This window comes from Cucurbita maxima, unplaced genomic scaffold (assembly GCF_002738345.1).
Source record: "Cucurbita maxima cultivar Rimu unplaced genomic scaffold, Cmax_1.0 Cma_Scf00006, whole genome shotgun sequence".
Lineage (NCBI taxonomy): Eukaryota > Viridiplantae > Streptophyta > Magnoliopsida > Cucurbitales > Cucurbitaceae > Cucurbita > Cucurbita maxima.
Window position 1 is genome coordinate 6747416 of NW_019272022.1, and position 24678 is coordinate 6772093.

General features: G+C 40.0%; 7 protein-coding genes across 12 annotated transcripts; 5 read left to right on the forward strand and 2 right to left on the reverse strand.

Annotated features, from left to right (window-relative positions):
- Window positions 1-236: 236 nt before the first annotated feature.
- On the reverse strand, window positions 237-8060 carry LOC111480908 (protein CUP-SHAPED COTYLEDON 3-like). Of its 2 annotated transcripts, none has more exons than XM_023126142.1 (3): window positions 7907-8060; window positions 1576-1850; window positions 237-1231 (listed from the first exon to the last, which is right to left on the reverse strand). In XM_023126142.1, the coding sequence occupies exons 1-3, from the start codon at window positions 8034-8036 to the stop codon at window positions 419-421; spliced, it is 1218 nt and encodes a 405-aa protein (XP_022981910.1). In that variant the 5' UTR covers window positions 8037-8060; the 3' UTR covers window positions 237-418. The 2 variants fall into 2 exon arrangements, with proteins under 2 accessions (XP_022981910.1, XP_022981909.1); XM_023126141.1 differs by lacking the exon at window positions 7907-8060 and adding an exon at window positions 2426-2967.
- LOC111480909 (cysteine protease XCP2) lies at window positions 6027-7579 on the forward strand. Its single transcript, XM_023126143.1, has 4 exons — window positions 6027-6524; window positions 6631-6866; window positions 6976-7116; window positions 7200-7579. Exons 1-4 carry the CDS (start codon window positions 6071-6073, stop codon window positions 7413-7415), a joined length of 1047 nt encoding a protein of 348 aa, XP_022981911.1. The 5' UTR covers window positions 6027-6070; the 3' UTR covers window positions 7416-7579.
- Window positions 8024-9600, forward strand: LOC111480911 (heavy metal-associated isoprenylated plant protein 30-like). The gene is made up of 3 exons (XM_023126144.1): window positions 8024-8962; window positions 9071-9143; window positions 9254-9600. Exons 1-3 carry the CDS (start codon window positions 8957-8959, stop codon window positions 9448-9450), a joined length of 276 nt encoding a protein of 91 aa, XP_022981912.1. The 5' UTR covers window positions 8024-8956; the 3' UTR covers window positions 9451-9600.
- Window positions 9601-9917: 317 nt separating this feature from the next.
- On the forward strand, window positions 9918-12336 carry LOC111480879 (short-chain dehydrogenase/reductase family 42E member 1). Its single transcript, XM_023126094.1, has 5 exons — window positions 9918-10237; window positions 10460-10802; window positions 10948-11213; window positions 11308-11504; window positions 11723-12336. The coding sequence occupies exons 1-5, from the start codon at window positions 10048-10050 to the stop codon at window positions 12158-12160; spliced, it is 1434 nt and encodes a 477-aa protein (XP_022981862.1). The 5' UTR covers window positions 9918-10047; the 3' UTR covers window positions 12161-12336.
- Window positions 12227-15727, reverse strand: LOC111480880 (AT-hook motif nuclear-localized protein 10-like). 5 transcript variants are annotated; one of them, XR_002717945.1, is made up of 7 exons: window positions 15593-15726; window positions 14459-14975; window positions 13972-14024; window positions 13578-13709; window positions 12941-13102; window positions 12440-12780; window positions 12227-12372 (listed from the first exon to the last, which is right to left on the reverse strand). XR_002717945.1 is itself a non-coding variant. In XM_023126098.1 (7 exons), exons 3-7 carry the CDS (start codon window positions 14925-14927, stop codon window positions 12550-12552), a joined length of 1047 nt encoding a protein of 348 aa, XP_022981866.1. In that variant the 5' UTR covers window positions 14928-14975; window positions 15336-15442; window positions 15593-15726; the 3' UTR covers window positions 12247-12549. The 5 variants fall into 5 exon arrangements, 4 of the variants coding, with proteins under 4 accessions (XP_022981866.1, XP_022981865.1, XP_022981864.1 ...); XM_023126098.1 differs by adding an exon at window positions 15336-15442 and having other exon boundaries at window positions 12247-12780; XM_023126097.1 differs by adding an exon at window positions 15317-15442 and having other exon boundaries at window positions 12247-12780.
- Window positions 15728-16715: 988 nt separating this feature from the next.
- Window positions 16716-18880, forward strand: LOC111481074 (cyclin-dependent kinase B2-2). Its single transcript, XM_023126387.1, has 8 exons — window positions 16716-16995; window positions 17328-17469; window positions 17589-17650; window positions 17737-17848; window positions 17948-18041; window positions 18139-18208; window positions 18300-18438; window positions 18531-18880. The coding sequence occupies exons 1-8, from the start codon at window positions 16769-16771 to the stop codon at window positions 18621-18623; spliced, it is 939 nt and encodes a 312-aa protein (XP_022982155.1). The 5' UTR covers window positions 16716-16768; the 3' UTR covers window positions 18624-18880.
- Window positions 18881-19257: 377 nt separating this feature from the next.
- On the forward strand, window positions 19258-24541 carry LOC111480982 (AT-rich interactive domain-containing protein 6). The gene is made up of 14 exons (XM_023126230.1): window positions 19258-19623; window positions 19976-20420; window positions 20543-20676; window positions 20780-20819; window positions 21128-21180; window positions 21304-21349; window positions 21635-21727; window positions 21890-22012; window positions 22145-22196; window positions 22272-22344; window positions 23345-23411; window positions 23531-23581; window positions 23723-23815; window positions 23896-24541. The coding sequence occupies exons 2-14, from the start codon at window positions 19989-19991 to the stop codon at window positions 23998-24000; spliced, it is 1362 nt and encodes a 453-aa protein (XP_022981998.1). The 5' UTR covers window positions 19258-19623; window positions 19976-19988; the 3' UTR covers window positions 24001-24541.
- The last annotated feature ends 137 nt before the right edge of the window (window positions 24542-24678 follow it).

Below are 24678 nucleotides of genomic sequence, written 5' to 3' on the forward strand. Positions count from 1 at the left end.
GAGCATGCATGCAACCACCACAGTACCATTGCCACCCTCTTCAAACTTCAAATACCTAGTAAATTGCAGGTGACGTCAAAATATACTTAGAAGGAACCTTGCAATCCCATCAATGTTGTCAAGTCAAGCTGAACCTGCCCTCACCTAACTCTCGATCTTTACTAGAGCGCCCATTTATGTTTATATTCCCAATCCCAGCATAATTGGGAATACTTCTATAAATACAAGACGCGTCTTAAGGCTTACGTAGAGAGGTGGATAATGGGTTTTAGAGAAGGGAAAGCATGGATTTTAAAGAGATATTTGGTACATGCAGACACGCAGATTGGACGCTACGCTACAGACGCATACTAGTTTACAACCACGTACTCGAGTACTAAAAAAGTAAGCGAAAAGTTAAAAAATACGAAAAAAGATGTTAAGCATCTAAAGGCCAAGATTCTCCATGGGCATGGACGACGTTGATGTGAGGATCTAACATTGTCTGATAGGCGGCCTTGGTGAAGGCGATTGAAGTTGATATGTCATGAACAGACACCTCAGCAGCCGCGGCTAGTGGTGAACTGCATTCCATTTCAAAAGACAAGGGATGTTGATGGTAAGAGGGGGGGTTTGGCTGCATCTTCATCATATCCATGAAGTCTGAGTTGGCCTCAGCGGGCTCGAAATGGGTTGTAAAGCTGGCCTCCGCTTTGAACTGTTTAAAGACATCACACTGTTGTTGCTGCTGCTGCTGCTTTAGTAGTGCTGTGGAATCTTGATGTGAGAGGAGAGAGTTGAAGAGAATCGATGGCAGCAGTGATGATGATGATGATGATGCGGACGGAGTATACGTGTTGTTGCTGTTGGCATTAGCAATGGGGTTTATGTTATTGCTGGTTATGGAGATGGTGTTGAATGGGGTAGGGGGTGGTGGTTTGTGTGAATAAGGGGGCTGCTCGTTCGAGGAAAGTAGGTTGGATTGGGACACGACTGAGCTTACGAAGCTCTTCAGGTCGTTTTCAGGAGGCTGATGAATCTGAAAAGGGTTTTGGAAAGCCTGCATTGCGGCTTGAGATTGACACTCTATTAGTGTTGTTGGAGTCGTCTCGAGCAACGGAGGCAAGGAGTTGGAAGTAGTGGACGATGATAAAGCAGCAGCAGCAGACTCCAGGAGATAAGCGTGACACGGGAACATTGGATTTTTCTTCTCCCCATTCTTGTGAAATATTCTGCAAATAACCCATTCTTCCTGCAACCGACACAAAAAAAAAAAAAAATAATAAATAAAAAATAAATAATCAAAAGAAGAATGAAAAGAAAAGTAAGGGCTACAGCACGTTGCGCCATTACAAGAGATAAAACTCAGCAGTAGTTAAATCAATCGCATCACATCAAAACTTACCCCCAAAGTAAATAATAGAAGAAGAACAGTGTAGCATTGGAACGAGGTAGTACTTTTATGGAATATATAAAATAAGTCAACCCGGAAGAGGACAAAAGAATAGGGTTAAGCATTGCAGGTTAATATAGCTTGATTTGCACGGTGCGAGAATGCACGTGCGGTGGCGGGGGAGAGTTCATTATTGGCATTACCTTGCAGGCATGGCGGTAAGAGAAATCGCCGTCTAAGCGGTACTCATGCATGACCCACTTGGTTTTCTCTCCACGCGGGGCTCTGCCTCTGTAGAACACCAGCGTCTTCTTCATCCCAAGTAGGGATCCATTGGATGCACTGTAAACTTCCCTGTCTTTTCCGGTGGCTTTCCAGTAACCAGCTCCGGTGGCCCTATTTGTTCTTAGCCCTGTTGGGTACTTCCGGTCACGCAAACTGTAGAAGTACCATTCTCTCTCGCCCATCTTTGCAACATCTGAAACGATCAACACACACAACAATGCATATTACTAAACTACCCCTTCTCTCTCCATCTCTTAGCAGTAGTTTGTGGGCAGTTGAGATAGTTTTACAGGGAGAGAGATTTTGTAGCGTTGTTAAATGGAAAAATAATCGTAGCTGCAACCCCACTGATGCATTAGATTGAAGTTGACATGAACCTACCTCTAGCGTTATGGCCACAAGAAAGATGCAACTTATGAACTTGAAAAGGGTGTGTTGCTTTTATCCCCTTTAACTTCAACTCCTCAGTTTGGACGTCACAAAAGTGATGATTAATAGGAAAAAAAAAAAACAAAACAAAAAAAAACAAAACAAAATCCACATTTTCTGTTCCTATCTTAGAGAAGAAATGGGAAGCAACGGCATTCCGTAAATCTACGATCACAGCAACAAAAAAAGTATGATATAGAGATGGAAGAAGGAAGATTTTGACACTAATTTTTAAAAACTGACGGTGAATGTTTGAAGTTACTTAATAATTAATGCTGCTGCTGCTGCTGCATGGGTGACTAAGGTGAGGAGAACCATAAACATAAGTGTAGTACGTACCTGGAAGCTCCCATGGTTCACATCGATTGAGGTCTACCTCAGCAATCTCCACCCCGCAGAAGCTGCCTTTGAAAACCTTTGAAGCCAAGTAAAATGTGATAAGTTCCTCATCAGTAGGGTGGAACCGAAACCCTGGGGGCAATCCCTGCTCGTTTAACTCTTCGCCATTTAGCTCGGATAAGATTTGCTCCATTGCCATCATGGTTGTCCGCAGATGTCCAGAGAGAGAGAGAGAGAGAGAGAGAGAGAGAGAGAGAGAGAGAGAGAGAGAGAGAGAGAGAGAGAGAGAGAGAAAGAGAGAGTTGAGGGAAAGAGACTGGGAGGAGAGAGTGATTATTATGAAGGAAGGGTAAATTATATAGGTATGATTATAAAGCGCTGAAACCAAAGTAAAGTGAAAGAAAAATATGAGGAGATGAGGATTTGAGATTCTTAAAACGCTTTCATGGGGGCCTACAGAAACGCACCTGAAAAAGGCCTTCCCTTCCCGGACTAGGTCGCCAACAAAATCATATTTTTATTAATATGTTTTTTTTTTTTTTTTTTTTTTTTTTTTTTTTTTTTTTTTTTTTTGTTNGGGGGCGGTTCGCTTGGAGAATGTTAAATGCAAAACTTGGGGTGATACAGGGATTCATGCGTGCGTATGTTTTGTTTGTTTTGAGTGTCAAAGTGAGATAATCTACATGAGGGAAAGGGAGACAAATAGTGAGATCATCCCACTAATTCTTTCCCGTGCCTTCCAAAAGTTAGTAGTCTATGGATTCATATGCTACATTATTGTGAATAATGCAAGCAGACCCCATTGGACAATAAAACTATCAACAGTGAAAAATGAGGGCATGGAAGGAAGGAAGGAAGGAAGGAAGGAAGGAAGGAAGAGAAGGGAGAGCCGAATGGAATAGAACTTACTAACTTAGGGTGGGGCTCTTGATTGTAATAAATGATTTGAATGCTTTGGTGGGCTGTATATGCAATGAAATCAGTCGGCGTTGCACGTGTACGTATCATCACCAAATAATAATAATAATAATAATAATAATAATAATAACAACAACAACAACAATTTATTTAATGAACACAAGAATAGTTATAACCACTGAGTGAAGTAAAAGATAATACAACTGCAACGCCAAAGATCTACTGATGCACTGTAATAGCCAAATAGGTAGGTTTACATAAGCCTATCTGGGCACCCTCTGCCCTCCTCTCGTTTTCTTTAAATTACTTTGAGCTGGAATGGGAACTCTTCACTGTTCCTCACCCACACGTAAGCCAAACCACACCTCTTCTGCTTGGCGTTTTAAGGATTTTTTTTTTTTCCCTAATCAATGGTCTTCGTGAGACGAATAGGAAAAGGAGACGTTGATGTGTGGCATTGTCAAACAAAAACTGTGGTCGAAAAAGTCAGTGCGGGGGCCATGAGAATTTAAGACATTGCACACTCCCATTCAATGCAAGGGCTGCTGCTTATTAATGTGTTCACAAAGATAATATCATTCTTATTATCTTTTTCTTTTTTGTAACTGGAAGAGGAATGAATGCATGCAATTACACCCACGCACGTGCCAAGGAAGGCTTGTTTTTTGTTATATTGGGAGGATGCAAATGAAAAGACAAGTCAATGTGTATAAAGGCAACAGGTTGCGTGGGACCTCAAATTCGTCGATTTCTCGTGTTTGATTCAAAACCGAGTGTAAAAAGGTAATATATATATACATACACACACACAAACAAGGCGAAGGAGTAACCACTAAGTACTAGTAAAGAGCAAGGAGGAGGTTGGGTGGCTCGACGAGTGGAGCTGCAAGGCAACGAAGCAGAAGAAAAGTGAAACTTTTGGATAATACAGGGACCACTCAGCAATAATCTCATAAGGAATGATTGGGGTTTGTGTTCAAATGTTATACAGAAAATAATATATATATATTAGAAATTCTCAATTCTCATTAATGAATTGAAAACAGAAAACGAGAAGGCAAGGCCATTTGGCGTTCTTCGACCCATTCCGTGTTTGTTAATTAACAACACCAATGCTTACAGCTCAAAGAAGTAGGGGCAGACTAGGTAATTTGCACCATCTCTTATAAGGGGAAAAAGAAAGAAAAGGAAAGCCCGTACAAATGGGAGCAGAAGGGGGGGGGGGGGGNGGGGGGGGGGGGGGGGAGGAGGGAGGAGGGGGACCACCAGCAAGGTAAAAAGGAAACGGAAGGGGGAGGGGAGAGAGTGGAGAAATAATTGGGGAGAGAGCGGGGCGGGGCGGGGCGGGGCGGGGCGGAGCAGAGCAGAACAGAACAGAACAGAACAGAACAGATATGTGTGAGACTGAGTGAGTGATGTGTGAAAAAGAAGTGCAATTATTAAACAACAATTGTCTCTTATTTACTCATCACTTCGTCTTGCTTTGCTGTCTTCACATTCCCATTCATTTTCCAAGCTCTTCAATTCCTTTCCCGTTTACCCTTACACACTCCCACTTTCACTTCCTTACCCTTTGGGCTTTCACCCCAACGCTACAGCCCACCGCCTGTGTCCATACTGGATTCTTTTCACTCCTCTTTGTTTCTTCCGTGACATTCACATACATTATGCATTTTTACGTTACTACAACAACTGGATGTCTAATAACTTATTGTACGATTCTATACGAAAAAAATCATAACTTTTTGTCCATTTACTAAAAATTCTATCTATGTAGCTTAAAAGGTTCCATCTGGCTTAGTAAAAAAAATGTAAAAATATCTATAATCGCATCCCACAGAAAAAACTATAATATTAATCATTCATGTCGTGTTAGCTATTTTACTTGAGAGCAATAACAACAGTGCTACCAAATTTTGCGGAAAAAAATGAAGATTAGTAGTTATATATATAATAATTTCCTCAAAGAACCAGAGTAAAAAAGCCATCAATCAATTTTTGCCTATATTATGTTTGAAATAATTAAACACACAAACCCAATAAAAATCTATTGCAAAACTAAAAAATAAAATAATGCAAAATCTTCTTGGTCCTGCTCAATTCCAAATTAAAACTAAGAAATTTATCCCATCTACTAAGAATATAAATACTAAGATGAACCATAAAACATATACCTTTTAGGTCATTGTTTCCAATTCTTCATTTATAATGTATAACATCCAACATTTATAATAATAAATCAATTTACATTATATATTTTTCGAAACAAGAATACATGTGTAGTATAAAAATACTGAGGGGGGCAAATTGCACCTATAAAGCAACACAACTTAGACTCGTTGCTGAGCTCCTCCTTATAAGTGGATTGGATCTACTTAATACCTCAATAATAATTAAAAATAAATAAAAATTCTTCCTCTGGTGTGAAGTGGAACTAAGTTTTCAAGTCATTCAGGAATTACATGAATGAGAATGACAGAAAGCGTAGATTCAAAGTCAGTTAATACACACAAACCAGTCTTAAAGTCTGGGTATCAATGTTCCTATATACAAATATATATTATATCACCTTTGCTTGTAAGCAACATTTTGTAAGCTACACACAAGCACATTCATTCAACCCTCCTTGTATAAATGGTTCCCTATATCTCTTCGTTTCCATCCAACCCTTTCTTTGTCTTCCTCCAATAAAAAATATTTGCGAATTCCAAACCTAGAGAGCTAGCAATGGCTCTGCCTAAGTCACTGCTTCTAGCGCTATGCGTGTGCGTTTTTGTCGTAGCAAGTTGTGGGAAGGACTTTTCAATCGTGGGTTACTCAGCAGAAGACTTAACTTCCATGGATAAACTTATTGAGCTCTTTGAAGAATGGATATCAAAGCACGGCAAGATTTATGAGACCATCGAAGAAAAGTGGAATAGATTTGAGGTGTTCAAAGACAACTTGAAGCACATTGATGAAACAAACAAGAAAGTGAGTAGTTATTGGCTTGGACTTAATGAGTTTGCTGATTTAACCCACCAAGAGTTCCAAAAGATGTATCTTGGCCTGAAAGTTGAGTCGTCTCGAACAAGGCAATCCCCAGAAGAGTTCACCTACAAGGATATTGTAGATTTGCCCAAGTCGGTGGATTGGAGAAAGAAAGGAGCTGTGACTCGTGTCAAGAACCAAGGTTCATGTGGTAAGTAATATGTCAACTCCCATTTTGCGTTCCTATATCTAACTTTATCTAATAAAGAAGAAACCAATATTCAGCAGTAATTTGAATGGGCTTTGAAATTACATAGGTAGCTGCTGGGCATTTTCCACTGTTGCTGCAGTTGAGGGGATAAATAAGATTGTTGCTGGAAATTTGACCTCGTTATCAGAGCAGGAACTAGTTGATTGCGATAGACCTTATAACAATGGGTGCCATGGGGGCCTCATGGACTACGCATTCTCTTTTATTGTCTCTAGTGGTGGACTTCACAAGGAAGAAGACTACCCTTATCTCGAGGAAGAAAGCACTTGCGAGAACAAAAAGGTAAAACTACCCACTGAACCCCGGAGCCCATTTTTGGGCATTACATTGGACCAGATGTATAAAACCATATCCAAAAAAGCTCAGAAATGTTCAAATTTCTTCCCTGCAGGGGGAACTGGAGGTAGTGACAATCTCTGGCTATAAGGACGTACCAGAGAACAATGAAGCCAGCCTCATAAAGGCATTGGCACACCAGCCACTCAGCGTGGCCATAGAAGCTTCAGGAAGAGATTTCCAATTCTACAGCGGGGTAAGCAAAATTTGGAACTGTTATGGATATTGCTGCATCTACTATTTGGCTCTAGTGCATAATAACATTACAACTTTGTGCAGGGCATTTTCGACGGACCCTGTGGAACAGAGCTTGATCATGGAGTCGCAGCCGTTGGATATGGATCATCAAAGGGAGTGGACTACATCATTGTGAAGAACTCGTGGGGACCCAAATGGGGAGAGAAGGGATTTATAAGAATGAAGAGGAACACTGGGAAGCCTGCAGGGCTCTGTGGAATCAATAAAATGGCTTCCTATCCTACTAAAAATAAGTGAAGAAAGTAACTATGTCTTGTTTCCTACATTATATTCCAAATATATGGCTTTGACTTTTATTTCTTTGTTTTCTTCTGTCTCCCACAGAGACATATAATTCTGAAGCATATGTATTGACAATGATACTGTGAGAGAAAAACGATGAAACATGAACCTCTGTTTGATACTGTAAGGCTTAGATCATATACGATTGGTTGAATGTAAGGCTTGCCAGCAGGGAAATAATCCAATCAGCTTTAGTACTTGTGATGAAGGGAATTAGTTGAGTAACTCTAGTAAACATAGTCAGATTCGTAGTCCATTACAGTTATTCGTTCCTTGATTTGGTAGAAATATGTTAAACTCCTCCATCATTTTTAACTACTCTACACTTTGATTTCTAAGACTTTCTAAGCCATGAATATCAAAGAGATGAAGATGTTGTGAAATTGTCGAGAAATACGCAAGAACATCGCAATTTCAGGCATAGTTGTATAAGTCGTCATACGCACCTGGAACTGCAGCCACCATAAGAATCACCATCAAGTATCGAGAACCTTGCACTCCCGCGATGATAGGTCCACTTGCCGATGGGCAGCAGGGGGAAGCAGAAGGAACTGAAAAGCCGAAGACTCGAAACATTACGGCTGCGTCCACGGCAGAGTCCATCATCGTGACCGTGAGGGTGGCTTTTCTGATGGTAAGGAGTTGGTCCGTTGAATAATCGTCAAGGTGGAAGAAAAAGCGAACAGAAACGAAAAGCATCCGTGAAAAGGGCGGTCGCAGCAATTACGATGAGTTTGAAAGGGGAATAGGTGAATTTTGGGGGTATGGAAGCAGTTTGAGCGCCAAATAGACCTAATTACTGCGCTCTTAAGTCTCTTATTATTTTGATTTAATTATAACCAACTTTATTTAAAATTCTTTTAATATGTAAACTGAAGTTGGGCGACGGAGAATGAGAAGAAGTGAAAGAGTGGCGTGATAAATTAAAGCTTTGGTTGGTGCCACTAGGAGTAGTGGGAGGCTGGTGGGTAGACGGTTATGTAGCGGTCAAGGTGATTTGGATGCTATAAGTTTGAAAGGGGTGTTACACATGACCCTGTTTTGAAAAACATGGAAAAGGGATTGGAAATCCGATGAAACGTACGCGATCTTCGAGAAGAATAATGAAGATTTGGGTGTCTGAAAATTCGAGATTCACAAAGTGAAGAAGAGTGAGTGAGGGGATTTCGGTAAAAGGAACTAAAGGGAAGTTGGACTCGTCAAACCCAATCATTCTGAATGCTTCAAGATATTGAAAACAGGGGATTCTTGAATCTTGGAGTGGGAATCCCATGACACACATTACAGCTTCCTCGTATTCTGCTTCCACCTCTCTGTCTGCTCTGTTGTCTTTGGAAAAAGTAAAGACTAGATTGAATCGGGGGTCGCTCTTCCGTCTAGGCCCCACTTTTCTTCTTCCAAACCCCCTCTATTTAAGCCCCCTCTCCTCCTCCTCTGCATTTCACTCTTCCAACTTCGAACATTTCTTTCAATCCATTCGCACCTAAACGGCTTCCATGGAGGTGCCATTCAACTTCAAACTTGTTCTGTTTCTTTTTGTCTTTTTTTCTTTTTTTCTTTTTTTTCTTTTTTTAGAGGAGACTAACGTTGTTCTTCGGCTGTGGTCTCAGACAGTTGAGTTCAAAGTAGATATGGTCGGAATCCACGAGAAAAGGCTCAGGAAATGTCTGTACAAATTGAAAGGTAAGTAGTGAAAAAGAGTGGAATGTGGGTGGTTAGATTAGATGCATGATCCAGACACACAAATCTTGATGTTTGCTTTCAATCCGTGTTGGACATTTCATTTGATTCAGGTGTGGAGAAGGTGGAGGTGGATGCGAACAGCCAGAAGGTGGCGGTGACCAGCTACATTCACCGGAACAAGATACTGAAAGCGATGAGGAGAAGTGGCCTGAAAGCCGATTTCTGGTCGGCCCAAAACGAGCTTCTTAATGCATACGCCGCCACTTATGGAGCCTTCAGATTCTGCTCCTACAACACCTTCTTTTAGAACTTTACCATTTTTTTTTTTTTTTCTGGGAGGGGTATAAATATTTTCATTTAAGCTGGCATTCGACTGCCCATTGTAATTTTAAACACAAGCAACTCCAAAACAAGTCTCAGAATGGATAGCTTTTAGTATTTTTAAAATTAGATTACCAATCCTTATTAAATATTTTAAAATAAATAAATTTAGGAATCTAATAAAAAAAAATATTTGAGCAATATATATCAAGAATGGGGATTGTTTACCACCCTTTTAAGTATGAGCAATCTTGGTTGATGATTTTGATGTGAAAGCCACCTGTGATCAATATCTTTTATTTTTTATTTTTTATTTTTGTAGATAAGTAGTAGTCATGTGTTACAAAATCAAAAGAACAATTATTAAACCTGACTGCTCAGCTTTTTTTTTTCTTTTTTTTTTTAGAAAATAATAAAAATTATAATTATTAAAGCTACCACTTTTAGTTGGACACCAAAAATTTAGCGTACAACAGAAGAATCCAATTGGAATAGGGTTGGATCTATCTCTCTACTCAATTTCCCCTCCTCTTCTTTCACTTCTCTGCAACACTTTCCTTACTTCCATTTCCCATCACACGCCATGCATTTCACCGCCAACCAAGGCATCCAAGGCAACACCTTCGCCGTCACCGGCGCATTGGGCTTCGTCGGCTCTGCCCTCTGCTTAGAGCTTGTCCGTAGAGGCGCTCTCCAGGTCCGAGCCTTTGACCTCCGTCCTGCCTCTCCTTGGTCCGATGACCTCAAGATTCACGGGGTCAACATCATCCAAGGTTCATCCCTATCTGCAATTCAGACCCCCTTTTACTGTTTATTTTGCGATTCTCCTCGGCGGTGCTATTATAATCTCTCTGCCTTACACATCCACTTTGATCGTCCTGTCGCTATTTGTCTCTACTTTACTCTTTTCTGGCTTTGATTCTCTCTCTCTGTAGTAGAGTAAAATTGTGTGCGACAGTAGGCTTCTTTCGACGCTAACTCTTGCAGTCATGTAGGGGATATTACCTGTAAAAAGGACGTGGAAAGAGCTCTTCGTGGTGTTGATTGTGTTTTCCACCTAGCAGCATATGGATTATCAGGGAAAGAAATGCTTCAAGTCGGTCGCATTGATGAGGTGAATATTAATGGAACATGCCATGTCTTGGATGCTTGCCTGGAGCACGGCGTTAGACGGCTTATATATATGAGCACGTATAATGTAGTGTTTGGAGGTCAAGAGATTGTTAACGGAAATGAGGGATTACCTTATTTCCCAATTGATGATCACGTTGATGCATATAGTCGAAGTAAATCCATTGCAGAACGATTAGTTCTGAAGACCAACGGGCGCCCCTTAAAGTAAGTGAAATCACTACTTTCTACTTCCGTGGTTTTGGCTTTTCTGGTTTGTTTACTCGTATTGGATTGCGCTTACTGCAACCATTAGTCTTTACTTTCTTGCGCAAGAATGTATAATAACATTAGCTTCGCCTTTGGAGGACAGGGATGGCAAATGTTTTCACACCTGTGCTATACGTTCCTGTGCTATCTACGGACCTGGGGAAGAGAGGCATTTTCCTAGGATTGTCTCCTTAGCAAAGTTAGGCTTGCTACCATTCAGAGTTGGGAAACCAAGTGTTAAAACAGACTGGATCTATGTGGATAATCTCGTGCTTGCTTTAGTATTGGCAAGCATGGGGCTTCTGGATGATACTCCTGGTAAAGGAAGAGGCCCAATAGCTGCTGGCCAGCCGTATTATGTATCAGATGGTAACTCCACAGAATTTCTTACGTTTTACAACCCTCCCATCTACTCTTTGTAGATTGCTTTAATGTCGTGCTGTGCTGTTTCTATTCTTATCAGGTTATCCAGTTAATTCCTTTGAATTCGTTCAACCACTGCTCAATAGCTTAGGTTATGAGTGGCCAAAGTTTTACATGCCTGTTTCTAAAGCTCTTCTCTTGGGGAAGTTTTTTGCTGCGTTGTACACAATATTATATCCTTGGTTGAATAGATGGTGGCTTCCACATCCCTTGATGCTTCCCGCTGAGATTTACAAGGTTTGTTTATTTTGTTTTATTCTTTTATGCTTGTGTCTGCTAACATGCAAATGGCCCTACTGAATGTTTGGACATCGACTTGCAACCAAGAATTCTCTCCTTGACCATCCCAATAATGCTCCTTCGTAGTGTGAAGAATGATTCCATGCTGAGTTAATACAACAGTTCTTAATCAATTCCTCTGAATCCTAATTAGTTGTTTGCCTATATCGCCACAGGTTGGCATCAGCAATTATTTCTCGCATCTTAAAGCCAAGGAGGAGTTGGGCTATATTCCAATGGTGAGTTCGAAGGAGGGCATGGCTGCGACCATCTCATATTGGCAGGAGAGGAAGAGGAAGAGCCTCGATGGGCCAACAATATATGCGTGGCTGTTTTCTGTTGTTGGAATGAGCATGCTGTTTAGTGCAGCTTTCCTTCCAGACGTTGGACCTGTTCCATTCTTCAAAGCTATCAGCCTTTTGTTCTTTAGGTCGATTCAAGTGGTGAGGATGGTGTTTCTTGTAGCCTTTCTACTGCACGTTGGTGAGAGCATATATGCATGGTTCTTAGCAAGAAAGGTCGATCCTGCTAACTCCAGGGGATGGTTTTGGCAAACTTTTGCTCTAGGCTACTTTTCCTTGCGTTTCTTGTTGAGAAGAGCAAGGAGTCAATAGGGGAACTCGCGTTACTTCTAACCATTGTAAGATAAAACTTGAGAAAATGTAAAGGAGAATTTGAGAGAAGAAATATAGCCTGTTGTTGTGATAATCTTGAGTTTATAGCATCGATGCTACAACGGCTGTAATTTCAATAAATTCATTATTTGTAATTCTAAAACAAAACAACACAACTATTTCACAATCTTCTAATTCCTAACCGATACTAAGGGCAAGGATCCATCCAAGCCAACCCAATCTGGAAAGAGTTACATCATCCTTTTAAGGCTTAGCTAGAACTACGGGTGCATCTAAAGCAAATTAGAAAATAGAGCACCAAACTAAACTCCCGGCTGGCTGGCCCGCCCTATTAGCAAATCAAGTGAGTTAACGAAGCAGCTCCAGTTTCACTTCCAAGATGCGGTGTTATTGCAGGCTCCACCACTCTGATTAAACGGACTCCCTTGCCCTCCTGAGGATTCACTGAGAGCCCCACGTGATTGCGGACTGCTCGCCCCTGTCATTCCAGCACGGATCGGAGCGAGTTTATGTGGTGCAGTAACAGGCCGCTGTTCTATTTGGTTTGCTTGTTTCAACTCCTTCTGCCCCCCATCGTTCACAAAGCTCCCCACCACCACCTATTAATCCGATGGTAACCCGATAACAACCAATGCATAATCAATAACAACATCACTAAACGAGAGCAGTGCCGATGTGAAAAATGAAAAACGTTCTAAAAACAATGAACAGTATTGTGATAGAGAAGTACGAACACTGTCGTGGGATAAGCTAATGTACCTGAACGGGAGAGGCTGCCGTTAGAAGACCAGCCACCCCACCACCCAAAACTCTACCATCTGGTCCAGACAATGAAACACTTAAATCCCCAGTTCGGCTACGCTGACCACCATTCTCGGTGAGAAGATATAACCCAGATAGTGACAAAATCTCAAATCGCCCCTGCACAACAAATAATGCTTCATCATCACTCAATTCATGAACATGTTTGAATTGTGCTTCTAACGCCCCGCTGAACCATTTTACTCCAAATAAATTGATTTGGCGAACCACTGAGAGGCAGACTAAAATATGAGAAAAGCAATTAGCCTTATGGAAATTAGTTTTCTTTCCATCCCTTTCCAAATCCATTGGATAAAATCTTTTTTATGTTCTCTTACTTCACCATAGTTCGTTTAATAACAGTGATAAATGAACCCGGGTTCAATAAACCTACCCACATTCCAGCGAAACTATTAATCCCATAGAAACCAAGAACAAGGTCTGTTTAACAATCAATTCTCTCAAATAGCTATTAATTTGGGGACTAACTTCTTCAATGACTATAAATTGTTATCCGCACAAGAAAATGTTAAGTATTCAAAATGGAAGCCGTACTAAATCACAACTTCAGTTGAAAAGAACCAGATGAACGAACCTCATAAGTCACGGTTCCACCAGACATGGCTGGTTGACGTAGAGTCACGTTGGATATAGCTCCATTTGCTGAAAGAATACAAACAGCTCTAGGACCATTCTGTGAGATTGACATTATTTTTGAAGACACGTCCTGGAAAACATAACAAAAATTCAGATTGCAGTCCTAACTAAAATATGAAATCGAGTATAACTGCACATTAATCAAAACATCGCAATGGTTATTCAAATTAACATTGATTGCACCTGATTACCTTCCATGATGGACATACAACGTGAAGTTTTCATAATAAGACGTCCAAACATTAACGTGATGTACTCATTCAATTAGGTGGACAAAGAAAACAAGGTTGAAATAGCAATGAAAGAAAAATAAAACAGGCAAAAACATGAACCTCTCCAGCTTTCACGGTGATGACATGTGGGGTAAATCCAACTCCGGCTGATCCTACAATTACAATCATACATTATTTTAAGCTGTAGCCTGTAATGGCATTATCAAAGTTGAAATTAAGCCTGAAGAATCAAGACTCTAAAATTGACATGCCTGTGAAGGCAAGACTCAGTGGCAGAAGGTACTTAAAAAAAGAAAGAAGCCATGGCAGTAATGGGGAGGGGCAGAGAGCAATGATTTTAGATATGAAGGAAGCAGAATCAGCTAATTGCCTCTTCTAGTTTATCGAGAACCACCGACAGTTGCACTTGTATATTCTTTTTATAACATTGGAAAATTAAATATAGACGAACAGGTCAAAAGTGCTTAACCGGTTAGCCCACTTGTAAGTTTAAAATTAACTAAGCTGAATAATTATATCATTAAAAAATCTTGTGACCAAAACAAATGCCCAGGAAACCAAAAGGACGTGGAATATGTAGAGTTACCCAAGGCATCCAGCTGCTGCTTTTTGCCAGAGCCAGGGGGTCTGCCTCTGGCTTTCTTCAAAGTTGGAGAGGCTGATCCTCCCGACGGAGTCACGCCAGTGGGTGGAGGAGAGAAACCTCCACCGGACTGAGTTGCAGCGGCGGAGGGGTCTGCAGAGGCCACTGCCATACTGCCATCTGGCCCATACTTCCTAGGCCTCCCTCTCTTCCTCTTGACAGGCTCGCTTTGCGTATTCATGCCAACGAAAGCTTCACGAGGAGAAACATCGGCACCGGCATTACCGGAAACACCGACGCCGGGGGACTGGTAGGTGGGCGAGACGGAGGAGGCGGGCTTGTAGACGCCGTCGGCGCCGAAGGGCAAATGCAAGCCAGGCAAGACCGACTGTTGTGACTGTACTGGACTCTTCTGGAAACCGATGGTGAAGGGTTCGCCGCTGGTCATCACTCCGGTCTCAGATCCCGTCATTCTTCTCCAGCGCTGGAATCAAAATTCCATACAGGGAAGTCCCAGTCCCTGACCAAACAAACAAACAAACAAACATAATCCATCTTCAAAAAAAAAAAAAAAGAAAAAAGAAAAGAAGCACAAATTGCAGGGTGCAACACTCGGAGAAGTTCGGNCAACCATTCACAAGATTTTACAGCTTCAACAAATTCTAAAAAAAAAAAACAAAAAAAAAAAAAAAACAATAATTGTTTTGACTCCACTCGGTAACTCAGTGTCGGGGAAATAATTATTTAGTGGGGGAAATGTGAATTTTCCAAAAAAGAAAAGAAAAGAAAAGAAAAAGAAAAGAGAATTTAGAAATAGGGATTAAAATCCAGAAGCGCCTCATTATATAATACTGAAAATGCCTAAAGCCACCAACCCGACCTTAAAACTCGGAACAGAATCAGTAAAAGTGGAAGAAAAACAAACCCTAATAGCGTCAAAACTTGCACAAAATTATAGTTTTCAACCACAGATCTTAACAGTCGCCACTGAGGAAGAAGAAAACCCACATGATTCAGTAAGAAATTATTTTCTATAAAAAATTGAATTTCACAGTAAAAGATTCTCCGAAAATACAAAAATGACTAAAAATATGAGAAGAAGATGGGAAAAAAATTAGAAAAATCCAATAAACTTACCAATAATACACGAAAAATAGCAGAGACGAAAAACAACAAGGGGAAAGAAATTGGAAGGCTTCGGAACGAAAAGCAACTCAGCCCCAAGGGTTTTTTTTTTTCTTTTTTTCTTGGAGAAATGCAGGAATTCTGAATATTTGGTGATAATTTATTATTGTTTTAATTATTAATAATATTTTGACGAGAAATCCGTGGATGTGTAAAAAGAAACCGATGGGTAATTTTGGTATTTAAAAATAATATCATTAATTATATTGCTTTACGGCTTTGGATACTCACTTCCTCAATAATAGACCGCTGTCTAATTATTCTAAATTATGCCCTCCTATCTTTTTTTCACCGTCTTTCAAATAATAATAATAATAATAAATGCTGACATTTATTTAGATTTAGTCATATTTACGACTGCTTTTTTTTTTTTTTTTATTCGTTTATATATTTACTGTAGTTTAAATTTAGAAATTATTATACTAATTTCAATTTTTCTTTATATGATATTTAGATTTAAAATAATTTTATTATTGCATAGGCTTTAAATTTTCAACTTTTTATTATACTCGATAAAACAGCAAAATAATTTCTTATACTAATGATCAAGAAATCCTTGTAAATGGGAGTTGATGAATACTTGTAAATAATTTTTATACAAAGAACGAAAGTAATCCAAAATAAAAAATTAATTATTTTTATTTCATAACTTATAAAATCAAACCCATGGATGAATATACAAGTAATTTACTTCTTTATATGTCTAATATGAAACGTAATTTCATTTTCTTTTTTAGTGAAAAGAGTGAATTATTCACTGTACTTAAATGTAAAAATAAAAAATTGAAAAAAAAAAGGGAAAAAATTCATTAATTTGAGATTTACCATTTTTAAGGCCCTAAATTTTAATATTTTATCTAGAATGCAGGAGAAATTAAGGGAGAGGTGAGTATGATAAAAATTAATTCATAAATAGAAATTGGGCTGACGTGGAGGGACAGCGCTTATGTGAACTTTAAGAATTTGAATTTCGAAAACATATAACCGTTGGCATCTGCAAGCACAACGGTCACAAGTCCCTCCCGAAGTTTCATATATATCTGACGCTCCCATCAGACTTCCATTCATTTTCCGTGGTGAAAGGGAGAGAGTCTTTGCGAGAAAGTTCAGTTTCAGAGAGACACAGAAATGGAGAAGGGGCCGACCACTGTTTCAGCCATGGAGGCGTTCGAGAAGCTAGAGAAGGTCGGAGAAGGAACTTATGGCAAAGTTTATAGGGCAAGGGAGAAGGCCACCGGCAAGATTGTAGCGCTTAAGAAGACGCGCCTCCACGAGGACGAGGAAGGTGTTCCTCCCACTACTCTTAGAGAGGTTTCAATTCTTCGAATGCTTTCTCGGGATCCTCATATTGTTAGGTAACCCCCTTCTCACTTCTCTCTTGATCGATTCTTTTCTCCTAAAAATCGTGTTTTGGTGTGCTTCCAATTTTTAGGGTTATAATAATTATTTTGGATTTCTATTTCTTGGATCGTCAATGCTTTTTTTCTTCTTTTCACCGATCTAACTATTGTTTCGATTTTGGGTCCCCGTACAAATTAGGTTTGAATTTTTTAGGGTTCCGTATCTTGTTTGTAGTTTGAATTTGGGGTCCTGCACATCTGGTTCTTGATGATCTTGTTGTTTCTCTCTTCTCCACATGTCAACTGTCAATTCTCTTCTGATGATCGTTATAAACGAATTGGTACAGGTTGATGGATGTGAAACAAGGGCAGAACAAGGAAGGGAAAACCGTTCTTTACTTGGTGTTTGAATACATGGATACTGATCTGAAAAAATTCATCAAGAGTTTTCGTCATACGGGAGAAAGCATTCCCGTCAACACTGTCAAGGTACGGAGAAATGCTGTTTTTAGCTTTCATTTTTATCTAGAAATTACTGCTATGTTATTGCCTCTCAATCGCCCATCTCAATCGCCCATAGAGTTTAACATTTCTGTTTTACTTTGAAGAGTCTGATGTACCAACTCTGCAAGGGCGTTGCCTTCTGCCATGGTCATGGAATCCTGCACAGGTAATCTTCACTCTACTTGGGACTATAGTGTAGTGATAGTTGTGAAGTAAACGCAATCTAATTCTCTGCTTCTAATTTTATTTCAGGGACCTGAAACCACACAATCTCTTGATGGACCGAAAGACTATGATGCTCAAAATTGCAGACCTTGGACTCGCTCGAGCATTTACTTTGCCAATTAAGAAGTATACTCACGAGGCAAGTCATATATATATATATTGAGTTTCTGTTTTCTCTAGTTGTGTTTTACACATGGCGTGGTAGAATTAGAACGATCCATTGTTTTGTGTCCTCCAGATACTGACCCTCTGGTATAGAGCTCCTGAAGTTCTGTTGGGAGCTACTCATTACTCCACTGCTGTAGATATATGGTCTGTTGGCTGCATATTCGGTATCTTTCTATCCCGTAATTAGTAGCTTTTTATAATTTTTTTGTTTCTGAATTCCATGTATACGCATCGTAAACTTGTTTCTTTTGATAAATTCAGCCGAACTTGCCACCAAGCAGGCGCTCTTTCCTGGAGATTCTGAGTTGCAACAGCTCCTTCATATCTTCAGGTGCTGATGCCACTGCCTTCTTCTTGTCATAACGTTAACAAATGGGTCGTCAACCTTTTTGACAAAGATGTTGTGGGAATTTTGTGTGCAGGCTATTAGGGACCCCGAATGAAAAAGTTTGGCCTGGTGTGAGCAAACTAATGAACTGGCACGAGTATCCCCAGTGGAACCCCCAAAGCCTTTCAACAGCTGTCCCCAACTTGGATGATAAAGCGCTCGATCTGCTTGCAGTAAGTGATCTGCTAAAATGTTTTCGTATATGTAGATGGATAAATGTGTTGATGGTAGTGGTATCTAATTAGAGGAAGAATGGTTTGTGCAGCAAATGTTGAAGTATGAACCCTCAAAGCGTATTTCAGCGAAGAGAGCAATGGAACATCCTTATTTTGATGACTTGAACAAGGCATATCTCTGATGCCGTGTTGAAGATGATTTGATTAGCGGCTTTCTTCATGAAGGGAAGGAGAAGAGAAGGGGTTGCTTTTCTCAAGCAGAAATTTGGAGTATATTGTAGAGAAAAAGGGATGGCTGTTTTGTTTGTTGTGTAAGGGATGGCTATTTTGTTTGTTGTGTAACCAAAATGATCAAACCAGTTTTTAATCAGTCGGTATTTCGTGTGAAGAAATACTGGCTTACCTTTTGGAAATCTCGTGTTGTTCAACACTTGTTAAATTTCAAGCTGACAAGGCAAAGTGGCAGAAAACAGTAGTACAGTTTGACGGTGTGGTCGAGTAATGAGGTAGAGTATATCATATCTCAATCATACTAATTTGTTGGCCAACACCAGGACCCCCTCCATATATATACATACAGGCACACGCCTTAAGCCCAGACAGAACCTTTAAAACCCAACTCCTCCTGTGGTAGGAGCCATTATAAAGCCCAATAGGTTATATCACACAAAGGTAAAACTTTGAGAGGAGTAAAAAAGGTAAAACTTTGAGATCTCGTATCATTGGGGGAAAAGAAAATTTGGAAATTAGTGAAAGCTAATTTACATTTTAGGCACATGTATGGCACATGTATAATTCTCCGACCAGATGACTTATAGAGTCGAGAGGTTACGGCGTAATCCCGGAAGCGTACGACAGGCCAAGCAAACACTCCCACTCCCATTGCCGAATGCATATATATGAGCGCTCCTTTTAATTCCCACCTCTCCGTAACATACACACGGGCGCCCCAAGGCAGGCAGCCGGAGACAAACCCTTTCACTTCCTTTACTTTCCCTCCATTTCATCAATCTCGCTCCATCACTTTCCATGTCGATTGCTCCTTTTGCGGACTGCTCATCGCGCATGTGCCCGCTCTGTATGTTTCAATGTATATTGCACAACGATTGAACGCCCTACTCCACCTTCTCCCCTCAATACCTCTGCTGCGTCACATCATCCTCGGTAATCCATATTTCACAGGCGAGCTTCTGAGCTATTATGCTCTTCTTCTTCCTTTTCTTTCTGCTATGCCTTCTCTGGACCAATTTTGCTTGTTTCTGTTCCGACAGAAGGAAATGAACAATTTTTTCTTTTTCTATGCCCTTCCTCCGACTATCTATCGGATTGGAAAATAGAAAATCATAATATATATGTATCTTTTGAGGGCGATTGTTTTTCCATTTCCACCCATATGAAGTTCTCTCCTCCTTATTATGGCTGTTTAATCGGTGGCATTTATATGATTCGTTTTTCTTGCTTATGGGAGCATCGCACAGTCTCAATTTTGTCGCCATCAGTGGAATAAGCTTTGTTTTTATTATCATTTTGATAGTGTCATAAGCAAAATGGACGATACCCATAAGGCGGGGCAGGATTTGCTCCACGGCCCCGGCGCAGGTCTTGCTCAAAACCAAGTTCAAGTTCGGGAGCCAGGATTTGCAGTGACAAAGGAGGATCAGAACCTTAAAGAAGATGAGCAATCAGCCTGCCCAATGTTTAACGACTTTCACGAACTTCCTTGCCTTCAAAAACCGATTGAGGACGATGAGGATTTACCTGATCATACTGCCGTTGAAGCTGCTGCTGCTGATGCTAAAGTTGTGGAGGTTGCTCTGGATGAACCGCCTGAAAGTAAAGAAGATGCCATGGAGACTGATCCTCCAATTGGGAACGAAGATAATCCTTCTGCACCTCCCATTTCACCTGACATCTCTCTGCCTTCAAATGCCGCAAATCAGAGTGCGGCACTCGTGAAGAATGCATGGATTGATATTGAAGTATGCCAACCGACAACTACTGATTGCGTCTTAATCACTACTCTAATAATCAATGGATTGAATCTTACATGCAAGATGAATTGAGTAATGTGATTCCCTCTTTGTTATTGTGTTAAATGCAGATGGCTGAGGGTGACGAATCGGGGACACCAGAGGATAGGGTGGCATTTATGAAGGAGATCGAAAATTTCCACCGGGAGAGGGCTTTGGAGTTTAAGCCTCCTAAGTTTTATGGGGAGCCACTAAACTGCCTGAAGTAAGTTTGTAGGCACTTTAAATGCAACTGGCTTTGTGAACATCAGAATATGATGTTTTGGTTTGTATACTTAATTACGTATTCTTTTTTCTGTGGAATGTAGGTTATGGAGAGCTGTTATTAGATTGGGAGGCTATGATGTGGTAGATATGCATTGCTTCATAATGATATTTTGGTTACGTTTCCAAATCTTGCATGTTCTTGGCATTTGTATTTTAGTCGTATGAATTTAATCCAATTTTTGGCCTTCTTTTTGTCATACGTGAATTAAGATGTTTATTGGAAGTTTGAAATTATTGTTTATTGTTTATTGTTTAGTGCTTTTAGAAGTGAAGTACTGTTAATAAAGCTATAACTGTAATGTTACTAATTTTGAAGACTTACTGAGTCTGTATTTACAGGTACCCTTTCATTGTATTAGATTTTGAATATTGATTTACACTTTTGGTAGGTGACTGCATCTAAATTATGGCGACAAGTTGGAGAGTCTTTCCATCCCCCAAAGTAAGAAGTAGCATCCATCAGTTTCATCCAACTCTGATTTCCTATCGGATATCTTTGTATAAAATACGAACTCTTCTTTACTCCAACTAATGTAATCCCCTTTCTCTCTCTCTCTCTTTCCAGAACATGCACGACAGTCTCTTGGACATTTCGCATTTTCTATGAGAAGGTGTTGTCTACTTCTTGAAACTTTCCTGATGTTTATGTGGTTATTATTATTTTTCTCACTTATATTTTTGCTAAAGCTGATTCTCTGCATTAATGTTGAATGGTTGGACTTTGAATTGCCATTACGATATCGATGATGCGATAGGAACTGAAAAGAACTTAAATAACTGATAACTGATATGAATGCATTTCACTTACCTTTATAGTTATTCTCTGTATTATAGATCTCTTCAGTTATGTGCTTAATTTGTCTTTCCTCTTCGTTGGCTATCGTTGTAACATGCAGGCACTTTTAGAGTATGAAAAGCATAAAAGACTAACGGGGGAACTGCAACTACCTGTTGGATCCCTTCCTCAGTCTACAAATACAGAAAAGGAGGTAGATTTTATTTCTCTATCCAGTAGGCTGCTTTTCGTATTTAATTATATTTTTTGTTTATGATTTCTATAAATGTACTACAAAGGGTACCTGCAGGCTTAATCATGATTTTTGGAAACTCCTTTTCCTTTTATGACTTAGAAATCCAGTTTTTTCGTCTAGACTGGCTACTATCAAGCTCCTGGCTCAGGTAGGGCCCGAAGGGATGCTGCAGCTCGTGCCATGCAGGGTTGGCATGCACAACGTCTGGTTGGATATGGCGAGGATGCTGAGCCTATAATAAAGGTCTGTGGAGAGTTGAATCATGTTGATTTCTTATTAGTTTTAGTTACATATCATTTATTTCACATGTTCCGAAGTTGTATGGCCGTCTTCAAAAAATAGTAGAATGAGCTGTTTCAGTTTTTTCCTTGATAGGACAAGAACTTGGGCTCTACATCTAAGCGTGAAAAAAATCTCAAGAACATTGGTACGATCCTTGAAGATCTTGTTTACTTATGTTTTCGATGCTTCGTATTTTCATCTTGTTGATGTCCTGAGCCAGGTTTTCCAAAACACAAGATGCTAACTAACACAGACCACGTTGGAAGAGATGCAGATTTTGAATCAGACAAGCAGTTAAGATTATAGTTATTTTTATAGCTAAAATATATGTATATTTATTCCTTTGTAATTTTCCTTTTCCATTAATAATCTGGGAATTGGTCCATTAATTTGTCTGCTCATTTTTTTCAAGTATAGGTTAGACCTCTCAGTTAAAAACTTAATGGCTTAATTATGTTTTCTTAGGCATATTTGAAGTGCGAATTATTTCCACTTACATATAGACTTAATGACTGTGAGATCCCACATTGGTTAGAGCATTTCTTATAAGAGTGTGTAAACCTCTCCCTAACTAACGCGTTGTAAAATCGTGAGGCTGACGGCGATACGTAACGTGCCAAACCAAACAATATCTGTTAGCGGTGGGCTTGGGATGTTCCAAATGGTATAGAGCTAGACATCGTGTGGTATGCCAGCGAGGACGCTGGCCCCCTACAAGGGTGGATTGTGAGGTCCCACAACGGTTGGAGAGGGTAACGAAACATTTTTTTATAAGGGTGTAGAAACCTCTTCCTAGTAGACGCATTTTAAAAACATTGAGGGGAAGCCCAAAGGAGAAAGCCCAACCAAAGAGGACAACATCTGCTAGCAGTGGGCTTGAACTGTTACAAATGGTATCAGAGTCAGTCACCAGATAGTGTGCCAGCAAGGACGCTGGCCCCCAAGGGGGTGGATTGAGGATCCCACATCGGTTGGAGAGGGGAACGAAACATTCCTTATAAGGGTGTGGAAACCTCTCCTTAGCAGACACGTTTTAAAATCTTGAGGAGAAGCCTGAAAGGGAAAGCCGAAAGAGGACAATATTTGCTAACGGTGGGCTTGGGTTTGGGCTGTTACAATGACTATGCCAACTAACATACAGATTTAATGACACTTTGTGAAGTTAGTCATATTTGAAGTGCTGCATTATGTTCTCTAAAGCATTTTTTGAATATTCAGACTTACAGATTGTAGCCTTTTCATTTTTCCTGCTTGATTCAGAGTATAGAATCTAAAACAATTTTTATCTGTCAGAGTGATGACAACAGTTATGGATGTTGGACCTCCAGCTGATTGGGTCAAAATTAATGTGCGTGAGATGGTTAGTACACTGCTTTTTTCCATTGCTGAATGGTTTTCTTTGCAACTATGAAATCATGTCGTGGTTCTCTGCATCATCTTCAACTGGACTGGTTACTGACTGTTTGGGTCTATGCTCAGAATGACTGCTTTGAAGTATATGCATTAGTTCCAGGGCTTTTACGAGAGGAGGTATGCAGTCCTTTTTTTTATCTCTCTTTTAATTGTTTTATTGTGCGGATATGCAGTGAATTACATTTGCATTCAGGTGTTAGAATTTGATTAAAAAGAATATTCAGCAATAGTATCGTATGAACCTGACTTTTCTTTCAGGTTCGGGTTCAATCCGATCCAGCTGGACGTCTGGTAATTACTGGTCAACCTGAGCAGGTTGATAATCCTTGGGGCATCACGCCTTTTAAAAAGGTATGGTTTTTTACACGATGAAGCCTTTATTTATTGGTTGGGCTGTTGGAGTTGGAATTATAGATTGGTTAAATTTTCAGGTGGTGAGCTTACCCACAAGAATTGATCCTCTTCAGACATCTGCCGTGGTGAGCCTTCATGGCCGACTTTTTGTGCGAGCTCCTTTTGAGCAAGGATCCATGTGAGCCTCCTTGGTTTGATTGAGAGAGACTCCTTATGTTTTCAGGGCAAGAATCTTGCATTTGTAGTAAGAGAGGAGTTGTATAATTCATGGGCTGTTTAGGTTAGGAACCTTGAAAGTTGATAATTTTGTTGGGGGAATCTCTCCGTGGAAGTTGGAAGCGGTTTGAAGTTGATTCCAGTGTTTCCTGAGATGAGTAAGATCCATGGCGAAGAAATTACTCATTTGGTGAATGCATCACCTTGCACCCGATGCAACGCTAGGTAAGGTGATGCTGACATAGAATCCTGCATTAAAAATCTAGAGAATATGTCCACACTGAAACCGGCCTTTGCTCTTTCCTCCCATGATTATTAACACTTTCCGCTTTGCTTCTGGCTTTAGGGTAGTCCAGGATCAACATTATCATTTCGACTTATTGGTTGTCTCCTCCAACTTCTCACTTGTTTTATATGCCCGGTTTGAGATGATAATAACTTTGTGGGGTTGATTCCCTGATATATTATAATGGTATTCATCTATAATATTGACGCAATTAATAGTAATAATATTTTGTTTGTTTTTCTGGGAAAGCTGATCTTCCTTGTTGGACATGGTTTGGACCTCTCCAAGATTCTGGTTCCTTCTGGACTATTGCGGTGAGTTGAGAAGCTTTTGTTATTTGCTAATATTGGAACTTACT